At 36.6% G+C, this 23397-nt stretch overlaps 1 protein-coding gene across 2 annotated transcripts in view; it reads right to left on the reverse strand.

The window, feature by feature from the left end:
• Positions 1 to 23397, reverse strand: part of RDX (radixin) — an 87649-nt gene that overhangs the window by 47448 nt on the left and 16804 nt on the right. For both annotated transcript variants that reach the window (XM_032356357.1, XM_032356356.1), the window contains exons 4-10: positions 15553 to 15636; positions 10422 to 10517; positions 9628 to 9902; positions 4376 to 4459; positions 4026 to 4172; positions 1249 to 1345; positions 594 to 757 (exon numbers count right to left, since the gene is read on the reverse strand). In XM_032356357.1, coding sequence (XP_032212248.1) covers positions 594 to 757; positions 1249 to 1345; positions 4026 to 4172; positions 4376 to 4459; positions 9628 to 9902; positions 10422 to 10517; positions 15553 to 15636 — 947 coding nt within the window. The remainder of the gene's footprint in view (positions 1 to 593; positions 758 to 1248; positions 1346 to 4025; positions 4173 to 4375; positions 4460 to 9627; positions 9903 to 10421; positions 10518 to 15552; positions 15637 to 23397) is intronic.

A 23397-nucleotide genomic window follows, 5' to 3' on the forward strand; every position in this document is an offset into this window, starting at 1 on the left:
TCATAAGCAGAACAAACTTGAAAAATCCCAAACTACCCAAACCGAGGTCAATCAGTGAAAAGCAAGCATGTTTAAAAAATAAAGCACATCTATGAATTCATAAAAAGCTACTTTCTCAAAAATACCAAAGACTTCCAATTTGAAAAGTAAAACATTTTAAGAGTATAAGCATAACACTCAATTTTAATACGATGAAAACAATGTAAAAATGTAAACTCAGAGTATGTTAAAGAAATAACATTCTTTTTAAATGAAACAAGATGGGATTAGGAGGGAGACAAACCATATGAGACTCTAAATCTCACAAAACAAACTGAGGGTTGCTGGGGGTAGGGGGGTAGGGAGAGGGTGGTGAGGTTATGGACACCGGGAGGGTACGCGCTATGGTGAGTGCTGTGAAGTGTGTCAGCCTGACGATTCACTGACCTGTACCCCCGGGGCTAATAATACATTACATGTTAATGAAAAAATAAATAAAATTTTAAAAAAAATAAGTAAGTAATAAAAATGTGACAAAAAAAAGGAGAAAGAAACAGCATTCTTAAATTTTAAACCACCTACTCAATTAGGAATCAAAACCTTAAATTCCATACCTTTCCAACTGCTTCTGATGTTTCTCCTCCCTCGCCTGAGCCTTCATCTGCTGCACTTCAATGGTATCAGGCTTTCTTCTTCGCATGTATAGTTCATGGTTTCCCATACATAAAGCCAAAATCCGTTTATTGATTCTCAGACGAGGAGCATAAAAAACAAAATCCTAAACATAAAGTTTCTGAATTTAAAATCTTCCTGAAGGACAGCCTCTCTCACAATAATCTCTACTAAATTTCAATATGCAGTATGAATTCGAATGTCATATTACATAGTTTAGAAGTCACAGAATTTCCTAATTCCTAGTAAGTATGCCATATTTGCACATAGCTGTAAAGGCTACCAACAAACAAGTGTTTTTAACTGCTTCTTAGGAATGGTGATTATTTTCAATCACCTCCTAATAAACATCACTCACCTTACAGCTGAATCTCAATTAAAGTAAAACTAATATGCACATGTTATAAAAAGATCAAAACCTTCTATTTTTAATAATTCATTATTTTATCAGCAGGAAAGTTAAACTATGAAAAGGGAATGTTTCTCAGGAGCAAATCAATAAACGAACAAGGCCACTCTTCAAATGGTATCACAGCAAAATGGCGGAAATTTTTAAAAAGTTAATACAGAAAACACTTATAACAGAATTTTACTTACAGGTGCCTTTTTGTCGATTGGCTTTATAACAAATTTTTTGTCATTAAATGAAATATTTCTGATTTCACTCCAGGGAAAACCAATTTTTGGTGTTAACCTTAAAAAAATGAAAGCATTCCTTTAATTAAAAGCAGAAAACAAAACACAAAATGTGCAAAACATTCTGGGGCCAAATTAGCTAAATGACCAGTCTTAAGAAAGCTAGATTTTCAAATGCATCAGCTTACTGATACTATTGACATTATTATCTTTTAAGGGGAAATTTGATCAGTTAAGCCACATAAAACTATCAAAAAATTTCATGATGTGTCATAAGCCTTGAAAGCATTACATTTATTTTCTTAAAATTACCTAAAAAACACTAGCAACCTAAGGTGTAGAACTGAACTTCCCTTGGGGCTCTGTACTAGCTCTTCATAGATTCAAGCTACTACAAATATTAGTTTAAATGTGTTTAAGAAGGGAGAGGGAGGAAAAGTCTTGGTAAGTTTTCATGTGAATTATGGACATGTTACTAAATACTAAATTTATTTCCTTCCTCTGTTTAGCTTAAAAATGAGATTTGTAACATTAAAAGCACTAATTCTATGGTATGTGAGTTGTATCTCAACAGAAAAAAATTAAGACATTCTCATACACAAATGTTTGGATAAATGGAAGAGCTGGATTTCCAACTCTAAGAAATATAAGTTACCACCACTTTGCCACACTGCACACAAAAATTCAAGGAACCAGAATGGACTAGTAATTTTGTTTTTGTTTTTCATGAATTTTACTGTTTCAGACTACCCATCAAATGTGTCACTGTTATCCAATAACCAGTGTGCAAAATGATTATGATACCCATGCTAGCCAAAAGGTGTCTTTCTAGTTAGTCTTCCAAGAACAAAGTATGAATTTCTACCTATTAATAGTCCTTTTAAGTCTTAAGATTACCAACTGCAGCACACCAAGTAATTTTTCTACATAAAGCTTTCTTTACTCAATAGTTATGCGTTATACTGCCCCCTAATGGCTCTTCAGATGTCACTGTTATCAGTTTAAAAAGGAGCCTGCTGGAACATAGCATTTTTAAGGTAATGCTATACTACATTTACATGTTACTTTGAAAATTCTAAAGCAATTTCCTCATGTAATTCTCACAACAATCTTGTAAAGTAAGCTTGGCAGTTATATGAATTTCAGAGGGTTAATAACTTGACCAGGATCACAAAGGCAATTAGTAGCAGAGCTGGTAAAAGAACCTGAGCTTTTAAAGTTGTACCCTACTTTTTTGGTTTTTTTTAATCTTTTGGAAATATAATAGATTTTAATTATTTTTTAAAAAGTGAACCAGTAGAGGGGTGCCTGGGTGGCTCAGTGGGTAAAGCCTCTGCCTTCGGCTCAAGTCATGATATCAGTGTCTTGGGATCGAGCCCCACATCGGGCTCTCTGCTCAGCGGGGAGCCTGCTTCCCACTCTCTGCCTACTTATGCTCTCTCTCTGTCAAATAAATTAAGGGGGAAAAAAAAAAAAGGGAACCAGTAGAGATAAGACCAATCTCCCGTATCAGTCCCTCCCATTCTGAGCTAATCCCCTCTCTTTCATATTCCCCATCTTTATCTGTAATGTATCTATAATGGGTACTCTGATAAAAATTCAATAATTTTTAGAAGAAAGTAAAAAAAGGATTTGGTCCACAAAAATTAGGCTCTAAGTCCTTTTTGCTTTTCAAAAATTTCAAAATATTTTCTTCTTAATGATAGAGTGTTGTTAAGTTGCTTTGTAAATAAAAAATACATAGCAGAGTAAAATAATTAAAATGCTCTCTTTTGGACTTAGTAAGTATATAGTGTTAGAAAAGTGTATCTTATTAGATATTTGTAATAATGAAACTAAAATTCTAGAATTTTAGAATAAAGAGAAATGCCTTAGAAGGTGGCATTACTGGCATAGCAAATAAAGAAAGTATAAAGCATTCCTAAAGTACTATGAGAGTCTGACATATTCCATATTAATATATATATTAATATAATATAAAAATTAACACCTGGTTAATTTTGTTTTGTTTTGTTTTTTTTAATTTTTTTTTTAAAGATTTTATTTATTTTTCAGAGACAGAGGGAGAGAGCACGAGCGAGCACAGGCAGACAGAGAGGCAGGCAGAGGCAGAGGGAGAAGCAGGCTCCCTGCCGAGCCCGATGTGGGACTCGATCCCAGGACCCTGGGATCATGCCCTGAGCCGAAGGCAGCTGCTTAACCAACTGAGCCACCCAGGCGTCCCAACACCTGGTTAATTTTGAAACAAAATAACACTGTCCATTATTCTTAATACAGTGATATTCTACTTTACTGATGTCTGAAAATATTCAAAATTCCTATAAATGTCTTTAAAAAGTTACAAATATAATAAATCATATATCTATTAATTTCATTGTCTCATTGCTATTTCTTATACATGTTAATTTCAATTTCACCCCAAATGACAGACATATTTAAGCAATCATTCTTCACCTATAAAGGGAATAAGTTTCAATTAAATTACCAGACAGAACTCACGAGACACCAAATCCTGTCTGATAAATACGCTGAGCGGAATGCTAAAGCTACAAGGTGTTGCAAAAATGTAAACATGACATCTAAAAACTTTGTCTCATTAACTAATCTTTTAAGTAGGGAGAAAAAAGAAGCAGCAAGAGTAATCAAGCCAAAAAAGAACTTTACAAACACAGCGTAAGATTAAAGCCATAGAGATCACTGATTAATGACCAGTTCACTGTGCAACTAAATTTACTCACTTGTCATCATGCTCATAAATATTCAGACCCAAAGCATCAACACCTAGCCACAATTCAGTTCCCTTTTTATTTTTTATTTCAAAATAGTTGACTCCATACATTTCTAGATCTTGGGCAATCTTCAGGTACTCCATCATAGAATCTTCCCTGTTAAAAGAAAGCTTACTGTAACATAACTTAAGTAAAAGTAATACCAAACAATTTACAAAAATACTTTGGATTAAAATTTAGTGCTTTATATTTATTCATAAAAAGTGAATGATCTTTGGGGGATAATGTGATGTACTAGTAAGTGTTAGGATATAAAAATACTTCAAAGAAAAACACGAAGACAACAGCCACCCAAGTACCTCAGCATTCCTCTGTGTTCCTCATGCCAGTTCTGTATTCTTTCTTCCCACTGTTCTTTTGTCAGTTTGTGTTGTTCCAAAACACTGTAAGAAAAAAAATATGAAAATGTTTCTATGATTCAAAATTAATATTTATTTAAAAGTACAGAATCATTCAATATCTTAACTGTAATGGCTGTCATAAAAACCTATATACACGATAAAATTGCATAGAACCGTAAACACATATACATACACAAATGACTGCATATAAAACCGATGCAATCTGAATCAGGTTGGTGGACTCTATCAATATCTTGGTTGTGACACGGTACTAGTTATACAAGATGTTACCATTAGGGACGGCTGGGAGAAGGATACACAGAATCCCTCTATTTTTTACAATTGCATGTGAATCCATAATTATCTCAACAAGTTTCTAGGATCCTGAGATTATTTTAAAGATTATATGTTTTTAAGATAGTTATACAGACTGTTTATGGGAATTAAACTGTTTCAAGCAAATAAGCCACTGGACCAAAAAAAGGAAAATGACTTTCTTCATTATTAATAGAAAAAATTAGGGAAGAGAGAGAAAATAAACTTCTTTTACTCTACATATTTACTTTTCTTGGTGTCAAATTTAATTTTATTTTCTATAGGCAATATATTTTTTAAAGATTTTATTTATTTATTTGACACAGAAAGAGGGGTCACAAGTAGGCAGAGAGGCAGTCAGAGAGAGAGGAGGAAGCAGGCTCCCTGCTGAGCAGAGAGCCCGATGCGGGGCTCGATCCCAGGACCCTGAGATCATGACCTGAGCTGAAGGCAGAGGCTTTAACCCACTGAGGCACCCAGGTGCCCCTCTACAGGCAATATTTTATATAAAATTATACAAGTGGGGGGTGCCTGGGTGGCTCAGTGGGTTAAAGCTTCTGCCTTCAGCTCAGGTCATAATCTCAGGGTCCTGGGATCGAGCCCCGCATCGGGCTCTCTGCTCCGAGGGGAGCCTGCTTCCTTTCCTCGCTCTCTCTGCCTGCCTCTCTGCCTACTTGTGATCTCTGTCAAATAAATAAAATCTTTTTAAAAAAATTAATAAAATTATACAAGTGGAAAGTTACACTTTCTACCACCCCATGTCCTCCAAATAATCTTTCATTGGTTTCTCTTTTATCCTCCCAGTGATCCTCATGCAAATATAACCAAACATATTTTCTCTACTATTGATATTTTAACATCAAATCAGCAAATTCAACATATACACAATTTACCTGCTCTACACACAACAGATTATTTACTTGTTCTCTTTGGGTCATATAATGATTATTACATATTTTGCTTTGTTGTTCAAACCTCAGATCCTACATTACTACTAATAAAAGCTGTGGCATTAAAATATTATTGCTTATGGGGCACTTAGGTGGCTCAGTTGGTTAAGTGTCTGCTTTCAGCTCAGGTCACAATCCCAGAGTCCTCGGATCAAGCCCCATGTCTGGTCCCCTGCTCAGCAGGGAGCCTGCTTCTCCCTCTCCTACCTGATCGTGTACTCTCTCTCAAAATATTTCTCTCTCAAATAAATAAAATCTTTTTAAAAAAGTATTACTGTTTAGCTGTATAAAAATTCTACATGAAACCTAGGAATGTCTTGGTAGTATAAAGGAATCTCAGAATGTTATCTTTCCTTGCACAAGTTACTATTTAGAATAGATTCCTTAATGAGGTCTCAGACACACTATTACGTTCTTACTATGCCCTGCTCCTTTCTCAGTATATCCTCTTTTAAGCTCTTGGGTTTTTTGGGAGAGGAGTTCTGTCTTCCCCTTATATGACTTAAGTTTCCACATTTTTCTTATTTTTATATTTTTTGCTGCCTGGCCTTGGCTGCTCACCAAAAGGAATGCCATCAGCCTTGCGGGCATAATGAGTGTAGCCAATTGCTGGTACCATGACATTAACTAAATCTGGAGATATGGATTAATTCAATTGGATGCCACTAAGATTTATATAAGTTCTAGCTTTTTACATCCAGCATTTCAAATCTCGTTTGTTTGCATTTTACATAATGTACTTGTACTATTCATCTGCATGACCTGTTTGCAAGTATTCAAAAATGCCTATGCTCTCTTTCTTCTGTCCAGAAAAGAGTCTTCCTTCATGGCCAAGGCCAATCCCTTCTACTTGGCTTTAAATCTGTCTGTCTGCACCTTTACAGGGCTCTCTGGCCATTTTTTCTCAGTTTGCTTTACAGGAGCCTCTTCCCCTGTACTTTTAATTAAGTTCCAACAAAATCTGTCCTGGGCCCTTTGCCCATTCTATACGTACTTTCAGGTCCACCTCTTTCATTCCCATAGGATAATTATCTATTTGCTGCTTATTCCAAAAACTATGTATAGTTCTGCTCTCCATGGTCCAGATCCAGGCCTACCAATGAATACTGGCTATCTTCCTTGCTTATGCTGCAGAGGTTCCAAACCCAGTGGATTCAAAACTGAAATCTTCTCCAAAATGTATCTCTTCTTCCCTTTATCTTGGAAAAAGGTTCTCTAAACCCCAGCTACCTATATGTCCAAGTGAGAAACCTGGCACATAAAAACTCATGTCTATCTAGCTCTTTTCCATGGAGAGAGCAATGTTATCTGGTGGAACTGATAATGCACACCACCAGACAGGACAGCTAAATGTACTGTGGGAGAACAGACTGCTTATCTGGACTTTTCTATATAATAATTTTTTCTTTCCTCTACAAGAATTAAAAGCATCCATCAAAATCATCAAATTGTATGTCATTTATGGCCACCAAATAACCTGATTACTAATTCCAGGCTCAGGTACTTAAGATCGTGAGAGAAAGTATGCTATACCACATACATAGAATAAGTAAATCACTGTGAAGGTATTTCCTCCATTCTAAATAGAAAAATTAGTATTCTGATTTTATGAGTAAGCTTACGAGTAAGCTTAGATACCTTGAAATACTTCTCCAAAGGCTACCAATTTGAAGAACACCTATCTCGATCTTCAAAATTAAAGACTAAATCTTAAAGAGCATGTGCTATCTTTCTTCTTTTTAAACAAAGTGGGTTATAGCACACATGCATTTAAATTAAAGAAATTTAATTGTGCTTAAGTGTGATACCAGTATTTAAAGTATTTTTTAAAATCACATAACTATTAAAAGTAAGCCAATTACTTCATGCTCAACCAAACAGCAATCTAATCTCACATTCAAAGAACCACCATCTGTGTTATACCTGAGACAAGACATGCCTATTCTTTTATGAACAATTAGGAAATTTCAAGGGCAATTTTGATTATATATAATATTTACCTTATATGCTGATTTAAAACCTAACCTGCTGTGCCTTTTACTAAACATAAGTTATATCTCAATTTTGGTACAGAGCTATGGACTGTACTGTACACTTGAAACTAATGTAACATTGTGTGCCAATTATACTTTAATAAAAAATAAAAATATATAAAAAAATTAAACCTCAAGTAAGATAGAAACTAATCCTTATCTGAAACGAAAGTCTACTATGCCAGTAACCAGCTATTTAATTCAATGCTTAAAAAAAAATCTGAGACCAAGAGTTTGGAGTTGGAATAAGAATCAAAATTAAACCTAGAGGCTAAAAGGTGTCTCATATTCCTGATTTTTTGGTGAACAGTATGCATTATTTTACCTTCCAAGAAAACTATCATTGCAACAGCATTACAGTGTAACAGTAATAAACAGTGTAACATTTAATCATCAAATATTAAAGCTACTGTGCTTAATGATACCTTATAAAGCATATATTAACTCAACTTACTCCAAAAAAATAAACATTAATGCCCACAACCAAATGGAATAAAAGTGGACATGAAGTAGTCTCCCTTTTTCACATTTATGACCTATGAAAAAGAAACTACCATCTAACAGCTTAAATACTGTTAAGTATTCTAACTGTGAAATTTTAGGTTACTAATACACAATTTTGCATTTGAACAGAAATTTTAAAATTCAGGAATTCTGACTAAGAGAGTAACACTTTCTTCCCAGGTTCTAAAAAGATCTCCATGTACATTCTGGTGTGCAATTCTAATTATGAATTGAGATATTTTAAAGTAACATTTGATGCTGTACTTCTCAGATCTCATAAATACTACTACCAACCAACACTTGTACCACACTTTACGGTTAAAACTATAAACCAAACAGTTCTTGTTCTATAGTCATAAACCATAAGGTAGGATAGCAGGATTACTATCCCCACTTCGCATACTCAGATACAGAGGCTGAGATTTCAGATTATGCACGTAAGGTCACCTAAGTAGTAAAGGGCAGAACTAACATTCAAACTCTAGGTCTTCTGCCTAATGATTTCTTCCTATGCCATGCTATTTTAAAGTGACGATTACAGAAGCAGCAATATACTGCATATGAGGACAGAGCACTAGACTAGGAGTCTGAAAACTGAGTTTAGAACACCTTTCACAGGGTGCCTAGTTGGTTCAGTTGGAGGAAAATGAGACTCTTGATCTCAGCGCTATGAATTTGAGCCCATGTTGGGTGTAGAGACTACTTAATTAAACATTAAAAACAAAACAAAAACAAACTTTTAAAAAGTTGGAAACTGAATTCTAACTCTACAGAGGAAATAGAGCATGGCACTTCTCCCGTCTGATTTTTTTTCCCCCTTCCTCCTCCAGCTTTATTGGATAGTTTAAAATTACATTTCTGGGGGCACCTGAGTGGCTCAGTTGGGTTAAGCCTCTGCCTTCGGCTCAGGTCATGATCTCAGGGTCCTGGGATCGAGTCCTACATCGGGCTCCTTGCTCAGCAGGGAGTCTGCTTCACCCTCTCTCTCTCTGCCTGCTTGTGATTTCTGTCTGTCAAATAAATAAATAAAATCTTTTAAAAAAATATTACTATTTTCTAGGACTTTAGTTGCTTTTTTCATCTGACTTTCTATTTTTCCCAAGCATGACACTTCTTACTCACAAAGCATTTAAGAACCATCTATCTGCCTGTTTTAGTGAGAATTTTTATCAAGCAACAATAGTCACATCCTCCCCCAAACCCAAATTACCACTACCTCCATTTACCGCTTATCCGTGGGAATGAGGAGAAGAGGTAGAAACTTTGAATAATTACAGCATATAGAAATCTATGCAGCTACAGGTCATGACTTCTAAAAGAATATACTCTAACAATTTAAAAAATTGTCCTAATCTATTTATAAATTTCTTTTTCAGACAATTTAACGTAAAAAACAATTTTCACTTACCGCTGGGGTAGGAGTCTATCATTAGCCAGGTATCCTGGTTTATGCATCTCTTTATTATAATCTCCATACTTGGCTTGGACAGCATAGGAAGCCAAAAGAACTGCAGTTTCTGGTGGACAATATATCTCATCATTTAAGATAGCTTCCTTAACTTGCAAGAAGAAAAGTCTCTGGGTTATTTCTTGAATTAATTCCTCAGAAACATCTTCAGGAAAGAATTTAGCTCTAAATTTGAACTGTAAAGGATTCTCTTTTTTAACATCTTGCTGTGTCACCTGCAACAGTAATTTCAAGCATAATCGACAAAAATCCTAAATTCACATCAAATTCTTTTTTAGAAGAAAGTAGCATGTAAAACCCAAATAAGATTCTAAATCCATAACTAAGACTCTAGTGTGTAAGATTCTAAACTTATTGGATATGTGAAAAAAAAAAAAAAGATTCTATGCGCTAATGAACGTGATCTGTAACTCACAGGTCCTGTCTAATAACCAAGTTGAAACTTCCCCTAAGAAGTTTACCCTGTAATGTTTGAGCCAAAATCAAAGTACTCAATTACACCTCATATTTATTATGTGTTAAGTTTTCAAACAGGAAAAATGAATCAACATTTCTCTAAGATGAGTTAATGGTAACTTACTGAATTAAAAGACATGAAACGTTTAATAATTGAGATAATTGTAAAAGGAGGTCTGACTGAATTCAGTCAGACCCTGAGCTTTTCTAATACAAATTCATGATCACAATAACTTCAAAGTAATTTAATTATCAGCTGAATTTTATATGTATTTTACCTTTTTATTTAGCTTAAGCCACGTAGAATAACCTTTGCTGTCCACATACTGCAGCCCAAAAAACCAAACTTCACGCAAACCAACTGTTTTCACCACCTTAAAAAAAAAAGTTCAATTTCAGGTCAACATTCACAGTGAAAGTAAATGGTACTATATTTCAAAAGAAAAACAAAACTACATAGGTATTATAGGTATATTTCTTTGCTCTAGAGTTCTTTCTTAAATTTAATACATTAATTACAGGGATGTTTCTAAAAACTTAAATTCAGGTTTTGTATATATTATATTTTGTAGTGTCATTTCAATCTTGTTTGATCCACGCTTTTTTTTATACCACTTTTTCTTCCTCATCTCCCATCATGACCCCAACAGATAACAAGTCTGGGAAGCAGATACAAAGCTGTCATAATCCCACTTTCTTATTTCAGTGTACCCCCACAACTAATCCCACTTTCCTATTTCAGTGTGACTACACAACTGGGTAGGCAAGGCAAATAGTATCCGTTTGGTGATAAGAGTCTCTGAGGACATTTAAAAGCCATACCAGGTTATCCAACTGGTGATTTCACACCCACTTCTACCCTTCACTATCAAATATTCTGTTCTTCCCTCACTGAGCAAGAAACCATTCTTGGAACATGCCCAAATTTTATCCTTACAGCTCTGTTCATGCCTTTTCTTTTGCCTAGAATGTTTCTTCTGTATTTTTACCACCCATTGAAAAATTTATTCCTCAAGCCCCAGTTCAACTAACATGTTTTCTGTGAATAAAGCTATCCTATTATATAGATAAAATTAATCACTCATTCCTTGATGTTCCCATAGTATTCTATCTATACTATTAGAACATTTACTCTATCATAAGTAACTGTATGATTAGTAGTGTTTTTATTTACCCTCCTTCACTGCTTAAAACTAAGAACAGAGATTACTGGGGCACGTGGGTGGCTCAGTGGGTTAAAGCCGCTGCCTTCAGCTCAGGTCATGATCCCAGGGTCCTGGGATCAAGCCCCGCATCTGACTCTCTGCTCAGCAGGGTGCCTGCTTCCCTTCCTCTCTCTCTGCCTGCCCCTCTGCCTACTTGTGATCTCTGTCAAATAAATAAAAAAATCTTTAAAAAAAAAAAAAAAGAACAGAAATTACTGCCTTAGTCATCTTAATCATGCCCTTTTAAAGAATGATTAGCCTGTGGCAGGTACTCGAAAGTAGCAGAATAAATAAATAAAGCTAGGACCCACCCAAGAATGTATCAGCGCTTGGAAAGCTTATTTTTTTCTAGATCTATATTAAAACAAAATGAGGGAAGTGACCCAGGAGAGGTGAGAGTTTTTAATATTTTTAAAGCTTTACATAAAGATTCAACATTAGTTTTTTTAAAAATAAAGTTCTGTAAGATTTTATTATTTATTTATTTTTAAAGATTTATTTACTTATTTGACAGAGAGAGACACAGCAAAAGAGGGAACACAAGCAGGGAGAGTGGGAGAGGGAGAAGCAAGCTTCCGGCTGAGCAGGGAGCCTGATGTGGGGCTCAATCCCAGGACTCTGGGATCATGAAGTGAGCTGAAGGCAGAGGCTTAACGACTGAGCCAACCAGGAACCCCTATTTATTTACTTTAGAGAGAGAATGAGAGAGCATGTGAGGAGCGGTGGGGGGGAGCATCTCAAGCCAACTCCTCACTGAGCATGGAGCCCAATGAAGGGCTCTATCTCACCACCCCGAGATCATGACCTGAGCTGAAACCAAGAGGTGGACGATTAACCGACTGAGCCCCCTAGGTGCTCCCTCAACATTAGTTTTAAAGTGATAAATATTCTCGGGGCGCCTAGGTGGCTCAGTGGTTTAGGCCTCTGCCTTCGGCTTGGGTCATGATCTCGGGGTCCTGGGATCGAGCCCCACATCGGGCTCTCTGCTTAGCGGGGAGCCTGCTTCCCCCCCTCTCTCTGCCTGCCTTCTGCCTACTTGTGATCTCTGTCTATCAAATAAATAAATAAATAAAAATCTTTTAAAAAAAAATTTTTTTTTAAATTAAAAAAAAATAAAGTGATAAATACTCTTGGCTTTTTTTTTTTTAATATCTAAGGAAATTTATCAGGCATTTGATTTCAAGAGAGCATACTGAACCTTTCAGAAAGTTTATTTTCCTTCTCTTGAAAAATTTCACTGAAATTACACACACCAAAATAATTAAGAATAAAAAACCATTTAGCTGTGCTAGGAAAAGTTACCACCAAAAAAACAAAAAGTGAGAAATTTCTGGATGATACATCATCAGGACTCCCAACTGATACAAAAACTGATCAAAACCAAACCACCAACCCCTTAATGTAGACAAAGAAGATCCCAAATAATTCAACTTTGGCAAAAGACAGGCTATCTCAGCCGAATAGCCACAGAAAAGATTCCAGCTCAGAGTGGTAGAGTAGGAAATTTTCACAGGTCAGGAGCAAGTAAGAGAAGTGTTAAAGTTTCTAGCCTATTTTTCCCTCTAGGTTGTGTGTGATTCATGATGCTGGCGAACTAAAGGTGGGATCTGCCATAGTGGGCACACGGGATAGTACCGTAACTAGCTTGAGACCATCACAACAAACACCAGGAACAAGAGAGCTCAGCTGTGAAATTCTTTCCCTACTACTTCTGGCAACGTTCTCAGAAACTTTCAATCACATATTTTTATAAATAAAAAAATACTTGGGCATTAACGACAATATATGTATTTTTACCTATAAAATGCTGTATCACACATACATTAGAAAGCATTTACTTTTAAAGTAACTTTAAAAAGATAAAAATATAAACCAACATTTTAATATTTTTTTCTTGCATCCTTTTTTTAAAGATTTTTTTTTTTTTTTAAATTTATTGGAGAGAGCAAGAACATGCAGAGAGAGCGCGAGCGAGCGAGGGAGTGCAGAGGAGCAGCGGGAGGGGCAAAGGGAGAGGGAGAGCAGGTTCCCTGAGTAGGGAGCTGGATGCGGGACTCAGTCCGAGGACTCAGGGATCATGACCTGAGCTGAACACAGATGCTTAACTGACTGAGCCACCCAGGAGCCCCTTTTTCTTGCATCCTAACAGATCATGTTGAATACTTCTTAGGGGTAAGAATACTCTCTAATCCCACAAGTAGAAGCTGGAAGAGGATGACAGTGTAGAAGAATCAGGGAGCAAACCAAAGGACCTCCAGCACTCAAACAGAGCCCCCTACACACAGCAGCTAGCCTCAAGGGCATCGTGATGAGAAGTGAGGCTTTGCTACAGTTGGACTCATGTTGCTATGTACCCTCATTTGAGAGAACTCCTGTGTCTAGTCTGCTCCTGGCCTTAACCCTGAACCTACCTACCTGCCAACGCACTCCACATACTCCCTATACCCAAGGTAAAGCCTGCTTTTAGATCCTTTGATTTGGGCTCAAGAGAAGCTGTCAGGGAAAAACAGTGACTTTAAGAATTAACTGCTCAGAGAGCACATTACAGATACTACTCCCTAATCTAGAACTTCATTTACACTATGAAATGCTGTGTTGTGTGCATCAAATGCTGTCCTCTGTACTTAACACAGATTCTCATTTAGTTCTCACAACAACCCTCTAAGGGAAGAATACTATCATCATCCTAAGCGTACAAGTGAAAAAAATAAGGCAAAGAGTAATTTGTTCCAAGTCAAACAGCTAGAGCGGGGACTCCGATGCAGGCAGTGTGACTCTAGAACCCACACTTTTAACTACTACACAGTACTGCACTATAAAAATGAGGCTTCCTTTCTCCTGGTGTCTAAACTACAGCAATTCTACTTGATAAAAAGCAAGTAATTTATTTCTCAGTTCATAATACCAAAGAAGCCCACTTGCTGATTAGTTTTTGACCATCAAAAACATTTCACTCACTATAAATAAGATTTCAACTTGTTAAGAAGTAAGTACAATGAATGCTAACTCCGTTCACATTTATATTCAAGTAAGAGAGATGATATATTTACAAACAGGAAGCCTAGAGAAATCAACAGAACTAGCTCACAGTTCACAAGGTAAAACATGTACAAGGTATGCATGGTGCTTGTAGCTGCTTATGATTTTAAGAATTTGCTCACTCTACCAAAAACCTTTCATCTTATAAAAAGACCTTCTCAGGGCTTTCAAGATAATCAATTAACTTATCAGGAAGATTACGTATACTATTTTGTCAAGAAAAGAAACAACTTTCCAGGAATTTTAAAATTTGGTGTATTTTAGATCTATGTGAGATACCTAAATAAACCCAAAATATCTCTAGGTAATTTACTGCTGTGTACTAGAAACTCTGCCTCCTGTTCTGTTCTCTAAGGTCAAGGAGGTCTGATCATAGACTCCTTACTCTTCTGCCCAAATGTAAGTCCCTGTAAACATCCTCCCCTGAGTCTCACCCCCAATCACCCTCATTCCACTTGTAATCATCAAGTCACCTTCCTAATCACTTGGCCTCAGGGCACCAATCTCTCTCCTTCCCTTCCAAATAAAACATCACCTACAACATTACTTACTGCATTACCTGGGGAGCTTAAATAAACAAATAAGATATTAATGATTTCCAGTAGGACCCAGAGAATTTGAAATCAGAGTATCTGGATGTAGTCTGTAAGCACTACCCTTATTCTCTTTCAAAAGCCCCACAGGTGACTCAAATGTGCACTCAAGAGTGAGAAAAAGACAGCACCAGCAGTCCAAATTCCTCAACATGACACCCATGTTAGCTTATCATGGGGCTATGACATGGAACTGCTGTCAGGTGCCTACTTGTAGACTGTAATTCCCCAGGCCTTGCTCCTGACATCCCCTCTATCTAGGATTTTCAACCATCCCGCTAGGGACACTATCTTTTCATTTCTTTGAGTCCTCATCACAGTGCTTTACTTAGAGGATGTTAAAGAAATATCCGTTGATAGTTACCTTTTAAAAGTCCTCTCTTTCCCATCTAGAAACGAGAAAGAATAATAGCTCTATAGCTTTCCAGATAACTGAAAAGATACCATGAAAAATTCTAAGTGCGACACTGTTGCAATAGCAGTAAAGTTAGAGGAAAACATACAAAGAAGTTGCAACAGCTTCCACATTGTATGCTGTCAAAAGCTGCATACTTCATGTGGCTAAATGATACCTGGTCAAAAAGCTGTTTGCCCGTGGTATTGGGCTGGATGGCAAATTCCAGCTCTGCATCCATGGTGGTCACTCGTACGTTGATCTACAATAAAAACAGAAGGAAAAATCACTAGGAAAGAAAATATACTTAGCAGCAATATTTTTATCTGATTTATAAAATAAAGTAAATACGCAGGCAATGAAAAACTACACCATATTTGTACCTAAGATTTTCTTCATTAAAGTGATAATGTCTGATTTTAATCACAGGAAATCTTAAATCTGTTTTAAAAAGAAAGAGCCTACAAAGTCCTCTTTTAAAAACATTTATTGAATACTTGGCATACACTAGGCACTAGGCCATGAGCTTTCCATGTTTTCATTAAGCCACTGTGACAATACTAGGAAATATGTCATGTCTACAGAAACTAAAAGAGTTCCCCATTACTTACCCAAGGGCATAGGGATATCAAAGCAGAGCAGGTATTTCAGGAGAAACATTAACTACAAATTCTCTGAATGGCATTCACTATTCCATATTTTTCAACACAAGATTCAGATACTGTTTTATCCTATTGCAAAAATATTCATTTTATAAAAAGAATTCATCAATTGACCTATATTTGTTAGATTCTATTTTAAATTCTTTTTTTCTATAAATACCTTTGTAGCTGGACATTTCACCCAAAACTTGGCATGCCTTAACTAAAATAATTTTAACTCTGGAGTAGCATCTTCACTTAGAATTCACCATCATATGGTACAACTCGATCTTCTTAACTTTAATTCACATGAATTCTAAATCTGACTTATTTCTCCTTTCTATTTTTTCTTTTCTTTTTCTTTTTTTTTTAAATATTTTATTTATTCGACAGACAGAGATCACAAGTAGACAGAGAGGCAGGCAGAGAAAGAGGAGGAAGCAGGCTCCCTGCGGAGCAGAGAGCCCCATGCAGGGCTCGATCCCAGAACCCTGGGATCAGGACCTGAGCCGAAGGCAGAGGCTTTAACCCGCTGAGCCACCCAGGCGCCCCTCCTTTCTATTTTCTTACTCATTGTAACAACCATGGCTCTGCACATGTAGCTTTTATCTGAAATACAATCTCTAATCAAACAAGTCTTAGAAATCACAAAACCTTTTGTGATATAATAAATATATATTTGGTCTGCATTCCGTTTCCTGGCAGAGAGCACCTAAAACCTTTAGAATGTCCTCCGTGATAGAAATAAGTGGAGCCTTTTGTTATTCATAATAATCCCCTTTCAACCGTACCTCAGTTTACACTAGTAACTCCTAATAACTCATGATGGACCCCTCTGGACCTTCAGGATGGAGGTAGGTAGCCAGAAGAACCAACCATGTGATGAGAGCCCCACCCTAACCTCCAAGGAGAGGAGAAGCGGAAGAGAGTTAATCATCAACGGCCAAGAGTTTAATCCATCATGCCTACATAACGGAAACTTCATTAAAAGCCTAAACAAAGGAGTTCATAGAGCCTCCAAGGTGGTGAATGCATCCACATTCAAAGAGAAAGGTGGACTGCAAACTCTACAAGGACAGAAGCTCCTGTGCTCAGGACCTTTCTGGACCTTGCCCTATGTACCTATGTACCTCCTCTTCATCTTTATCTTTCATTAGTACCCCTAATATCCCTTGTATTAACCAGTAACAAAAAGTGTTTTCCCGAGTTCTGTGAGCTGTTACAGGGAATTACAGTACCCGAGGAGGGGATCATGGGAATCCCCAATGCATAGCCAAGTTAGAAATGTGGGTAATATGGGGACCCACTACTTGTGATTGGTGTTTGAAGAGGACAGTGGTCTTGAGGGTCTGAGCCCCTACCTGCAGCGTCTGTGCTAATCTGGGTGGCTGGTGTCAGAATGAGTTAAACTGCAGAATACAATACTGAGGTCTACATAGAAGTAGAGAAACGCTTGATGTGGAAAACTTACACAGAAACTTTGAGTACAGAGAAAGTTTTGTTACCCATAAATCTACCATTCAAATTATTAACTACAAATGGCAAATAATGCTATAGATCCCAATGTGTATCTTGTGAATTTATCTGTCCCAATCCCCCACAGGTAAGCACTAACCTGAATTCTCTATTTGTCATTCCTTTTTTTAAAAGAATAGTTTCAGCACAGATGTAGGTATCTCCATGTAAAGTAGCTTTTCTTGATTTTTAGGTGTATTAAAATTGTACAGTACTGGCTAAGAAAGTCTTCTTTCTTGATGTGGGCAATGGTTACATGATTATATTTATTTTATGAAAACTCATCAACTACACAAATACATTCATCTCCGTATGTATACTCTATTTCAATAAAAAATTTAAACAGAAATTATACCACATGGCAGTTTGCTTTTTCACCATTTCTAAGCTTCACTGATTTTTCTGTGAGTCGTTGAAATTCATTTAATTTTACTGCTATACAATTACTGCTGAACAATAATTTACCCATTTTCTTGTCAATGGATATTAAATTATTTCTAATCTTTTGGCTATCAAGAACAATACTGTTATGAACACTCTTGTGTATGTCTCCTAGTGACATACATCTGAGTTTCTCTAGAAGTACAGACACAGACAAACTCCTAGGTGATAAAGCACGAAAGCCTGCACCTCTACCACGTAAAAGTGAACTGGGCTCCCATGTGACTGTACCCACTTACACTCCACCAATAGTTCACAAGCATTCCTGCGGGGCTATATTTTCACCAACAGTGGGTATTATCAGATTTTTAAAAAATATTTACAGTCTAGTGGATGTAAAATGATATCTCAATATGGTCTTACTGGGCAGAGATCTGATTCCTAAAGAGGCTGAGACATAGTATGCAGAATTCTAAGACAGCCCCAAGGCTCTCCATCCCCTAGTGTTACTCTTTTGATTATGTTACATCACAAGACAAAAGGGATTTTGCAAATGTACTTAAGGTTTCTAATCAGTAGACCTCAAAATTGAGAGGATCATGTGAGTGGAATCAAGCTATTCACAAGAGTCTTTTAAAAGCAAAGTGTTTGGGCCACCTGGGTGGCTCAGTGGGTTAAGCCTCTGCCTTCAGCTCAGATCATGATCTCGGGGTCCGGGGATTGAGCCCCACATCGGGCTCTCTGCTCAGTGGGGAGGCTGCTTCCCCCGCCCCCTGCCTGCTTGTGATTTCTGTCAAATAAATAAATAAAATCTTAAAAAAAAAAAAAAAAAAAAAAGCAAAGTGTTTTCTCTAACTGGTTGAAGAAGTCAGAGAAATTCAAAGTGTGAAGGAATCTGACCTAAGAGAGTTCTCCTTACTGAGCTGGAGGAACCGGGGAGCAAGGACCCAGCACCAGCCTCTAGGAGCGAAGACCGACCCCTGGCCAGTAACTAGTTTAAAAAAAAAAAGTGGGGGGGACTTCATCCTCCAGTAAAGAAGGATAGATCATTTTTGCAAAAAAATGAATTCTGCCAATAGGAGTAAGTTTGAAAGAGAACCCCAAGCTCCAGGTGAAAATAGATGGGCTAAACCTTGATTTCAGGCTGGTGGGACCCTGAGCAGAGAACCCAGTTACATCATCCCATATTCCTAACCTACAAAACTGTGAGATAATAAATGTGGATTGTTTTAAGCTACTAAATTTGTGGTAATTTGTCACAGATTAACAGAAAACTAAATGGTACATTTATTGACCATTCAGTCTCCCCACCTTTGGAAATATCTGTTAACATCTATTGCTTATTTTTCTATTAGACTGTTTGTCTTTTTCTTTTTACTATGTAGGAAATCTTTATATATTCTAGATACTAATCCTTTGTCAGTTTTTTTTTCTTAAGATTTTTTTAATTTATTTGTTTGACGGATAGAGATCACAGGTAGGCAGAGAGAGAGAGAGAGAGAGAGGAAGCAAGTTCCCTGCTGAGCAGAGAGCCCGATGTGGGGCTCGATCCCAGGACCCTGGGACCATGACCCAAGCCGAAGGCAGAGGCTTTAACCCACCGAGCCACCCAGGCGCCCCCCTTTGTCAGTTATTTAAATCACAAAAAAATCTTTTCCCAGTTCATAGTTTGTCATTCTACATCTTCTTTATGGTAAACATTTAATATTTTATTTATTTATTTGAGAGAGAGCAAAAGATAACATAAGATGGGGGAGGGGCAGACAGAGAAGGGGAAGCAGGCTCCCAACTATGAAGGGAGCCTGACACTGGGCTCAACCCCAGGACCCCGGGATCATGACCTGAGCTGAAGGCAGACTCTTAACCACCCAGGCACCCTATGGTGAACATATTCTTAACTTTAACATTGACTTTATCAACGTTTTACATACAGGTATCAAATTTTTTTTGCCATATTTAAGAAAACCTTCTCTACTCTGGAGAATATTACTCTGGAGTAATAAAGATGTTCTTAAATTTCATCCTAAAGTTGTTTTTCTTAATTTGTCTTCAATGATTTTTGCTTATGATTTAAGGTAGAGTTCCAATCTCATTTTTAAATCTCTACAGGATAATGATATGGGGATTTAAAATATCTAAATGATGTATAATGATTAGTTAATTAGCTTCCTAAAGACAATTATGTCACAGATCCCATGTTCATGAGGTATGATGTCTGAATTTGTGTTCTCTATTCTGTTGCACTGGTTGACTGTTCTGTCAAAACCACACTGTCTTAATCACAACATTTTTAAATAAGTCTTGGTAAATGGTAGGGAAAGTCTCCTCTCATTATCTTCAAAACTTGTGAGCTATTCTTGGTTCTTTGTTCTTGTTCCTGACTTCACACAAAATCATAAACTTTCTAAATTACCCCACCATAGGGTGCCTGGGTGGCTCAGCCGGTTAAGTGGCTGCCTTCGGCTCAGGTCATGGTCTCAGGGTCCTAAGATCAAGCCCCACATGGGGCTCTCAGGTCTGCTTCTCTCTCCCTCTGCCCCTTCCCACCACTCATGCACACACTTTCTCTCTCAAATAAATAAAAATTTAAAAAATATTTTTAAAAACCCATTATGATTTAAATTGGAACTACACTAAAGTCATCAGTCCCTTCAGGTGAGAAATAATAGCTTCTCAATAATGACTATTCTTATCCATGACTGTGGTTCTCTCTGTGCATTTATGTCTTCTTTAGCATCTTTCAAAACAGTGTTTATAATTTTCTACATAAAAATCATATTAATCAGGGCACCTGGCTGGCTCAGTCAAGAGAACATGGAACTCTTGATCTCAAGGTTTTAAGTTCAAGTCCTCTGCTGAGTGCAGAGATTACTTAAAAAAAAGAAAAGAAAAGAAAATCTTAATAAAAATCATACTAATGATTTGTTAGAGAACTTTCTCATAAATCACTATCATAAATTCAAGTCCACAATCACTTGACATCCCAAAAGCATCAAAATCAAGGTTATAACCTTACATAAGCAAAACTTTAACATGAAGTGATGTGAGACTATTTGTTGGATTAATTTATCCAATTTCAAATGAACAGTCACACAATGACCTATAAAAATATTAATGTTTTTAGATGACACACCAGATCTTGAGGGAAGCTCCATGACAGAATGACATATGACATATGTATATTCACTTTTCTAAAATCCAAAAAATTCCAAATACTGAAACTCATCTAGCTTAAAGGGTTTCAAACAGAGAATTGTGAATTTGATGAAGCAGCTTTCCAAAATTGTTTTGCCTTTGTAGAAAAGCAAGGGATTTCTATATTGATCATTTTATCAGTTCCCTTGCTGATTGTTATAATGAACCCATAAATCCTTGTGTTTACATAATTCAGAGGTCAGAAAATGTTTCCTGTACAGGGTCAAACTGTAAATATTTTAGGTTTTGCAGGGTATACAGACTGTTTCATCTACTCAACTATGCTATTAGAGCATAATACAGATAAAAAACAAGCATACCACATTCTAATAAAACTAGTCATTGAAATTTGAATTTCATATAATTTTCACAGGTAAAATATTATTCTTGTAGTTTTTTTAATCCATTGAAAATGCTAAAATCATTATTAGCATGTAAACTGTACAAAAACAGGTGGTGAGCTGAATTTGGCCTATGGGCCATAATTTGCCAATTTTTGGTACAACAAAGAATCTTAACATCTTCAAATAGTGTTTCTTCTAGTCCTTCAGCTTTTTTTTTTTTTCTTCTGTGCAGGTTTCCCTGTTCAGTGCTGAAACAGCAACAATGATAGCATCTTTTGTCTTGTTCTTGATTTTTCTTTTTTAAAAAAAGCTCCCACTGTTAACACATTAAAAAGAGCTTTTGCAGTTACGGTTTCTTCTATACCTAGCTTAAGAAGTGTTGGGTTGTTTTTTGTTTTGTTTTGTTTTGTTTTAAATCATGAATAGTTGTTCAATCTTAGAACTCCTCTTTCTGAATTTTTCATATGATTTATCTCCTTTTAACCATTAAGTGTAGAAGAGACTGCTTGCTGTTTGACCCCCAAATTCTAGCAGAATTACAGTTGGGTATATGGCTACAGAGCTGTAAACATTTCTTAAGGTCTCCTGCAATTAGATGTGGCTCTATGACTAGGTTCTTACCCACAGAGCAGACAGAAGAGACAAGGCCACTCCTGAGCCTCGGCATAAAACACTGCGCATGCTTCTCTATGCTTTTTCCTCCCTTGTTGCTGGCTGACACCCAGACAAAGCAGTTAATTCCAAAGTATTTTATGACTTTGATGCTGTTACAAATTGATTTTTTTACTTCATTTTTCAAATTTTGCTACTAGTATGTAAGAAAGACTACTGATTTTTAAAAATACAACCTTGTGTCCAACAATCTTGCTAAGTTCAGTTATAGTTCTCGGAGCTGTTTTTCAGATTCCTGAAGATTTTCTACATAAACAATTATGCCACAGACTAATAGAAAAATTTACTTCTTCCTTTCTGATGTTTACCCCTTTTGTTTATTCTTCTTCTCTTCCTCCAACAATGCAAATTCACCGTTTGTTACCTTACCTGCTCAGTCTTTAAAGTATTCCCAAAGAGATATTCATGCCAGAAAACTTCAATAGCTATAACCAATAATTTTCTTAAAAGATAACTGGGCAAAAGGAACATTGAAAAAAAAAAAAAACCCAATATTGTTAGATGAAATTTAAAAACATTTCAGAACTATGTAATTATAAAGCTAAGGAAAATCATATACTCTCTCTTGAATTAAAAAAAAAAGACTACATAATATCAACATCAGTTATCACTAGCATCAAAGCTAGAATTATGAGAAAATTAATGCATGGGTCCTTCCAACCTCTCATTGCTTCCTCCTGTAACAAGAAGTTACTGTATACTGAGCAGTGAATATGTACGAAGTTCAACCAATTCTCACCAAACTCCCTTAAGTAACTAACTGTCTCCATTTTTTTTATAGGAGGAAATTAAGAATTGGAGAGTCTGAAGTAACCAATCGAAAGTCACGGGGCAGGGGGTGGGGATGGCGCCTGGGTGGCTCAGTGGGTTAAAGGCTTTGCCTTTGGCTCAGGTCATGATCTCAGGGTCCTGGGATCAAGTCCTGCCTTCGGCTCTCTGCTCAGTGGGGAGCCTGCTTCCTCCTCTCTCTCTGCCTGCTTCTCTGTCTACTTGTGATCTCTGTCAAATAAATAAATAAAATCTTAAAAAAAAAAAAAAAAAAAGTCACAGAGGGGAAGCAGCAGAGCCAGGATATGAACTAAGACAGTTTGGCTCCAGAACCCACGAATTCCCATCTTCACTGCAATGTTGCCTCTACCTCTTCTTCACTGGCTCAGAGTACTTCATTGTAGCCACATTACTCTGAAACAAGCAATAGAGGTATCCGTGCCTTTTTCTTCCCAACAACTCTACCATGACATTTTGCCTTGTTTCAAAAGGAAATTAATGCTACTG

This window comes from Mustela erminea, chromosome 9, assembly GCF_009829155.1.
Source record: "Mustela erminea isolate mMusErm1 chromosome 9, mMusErm1.Pri, whole genome shotgun sequence".
In the NCBI taxonomy this organism is placed as follows: domain Eukaryota; kingdom Metazoa; phylum Chordata; class Mammalia; order Carnivora; family Mustelidae; genus Mustela; species Mustela erminea.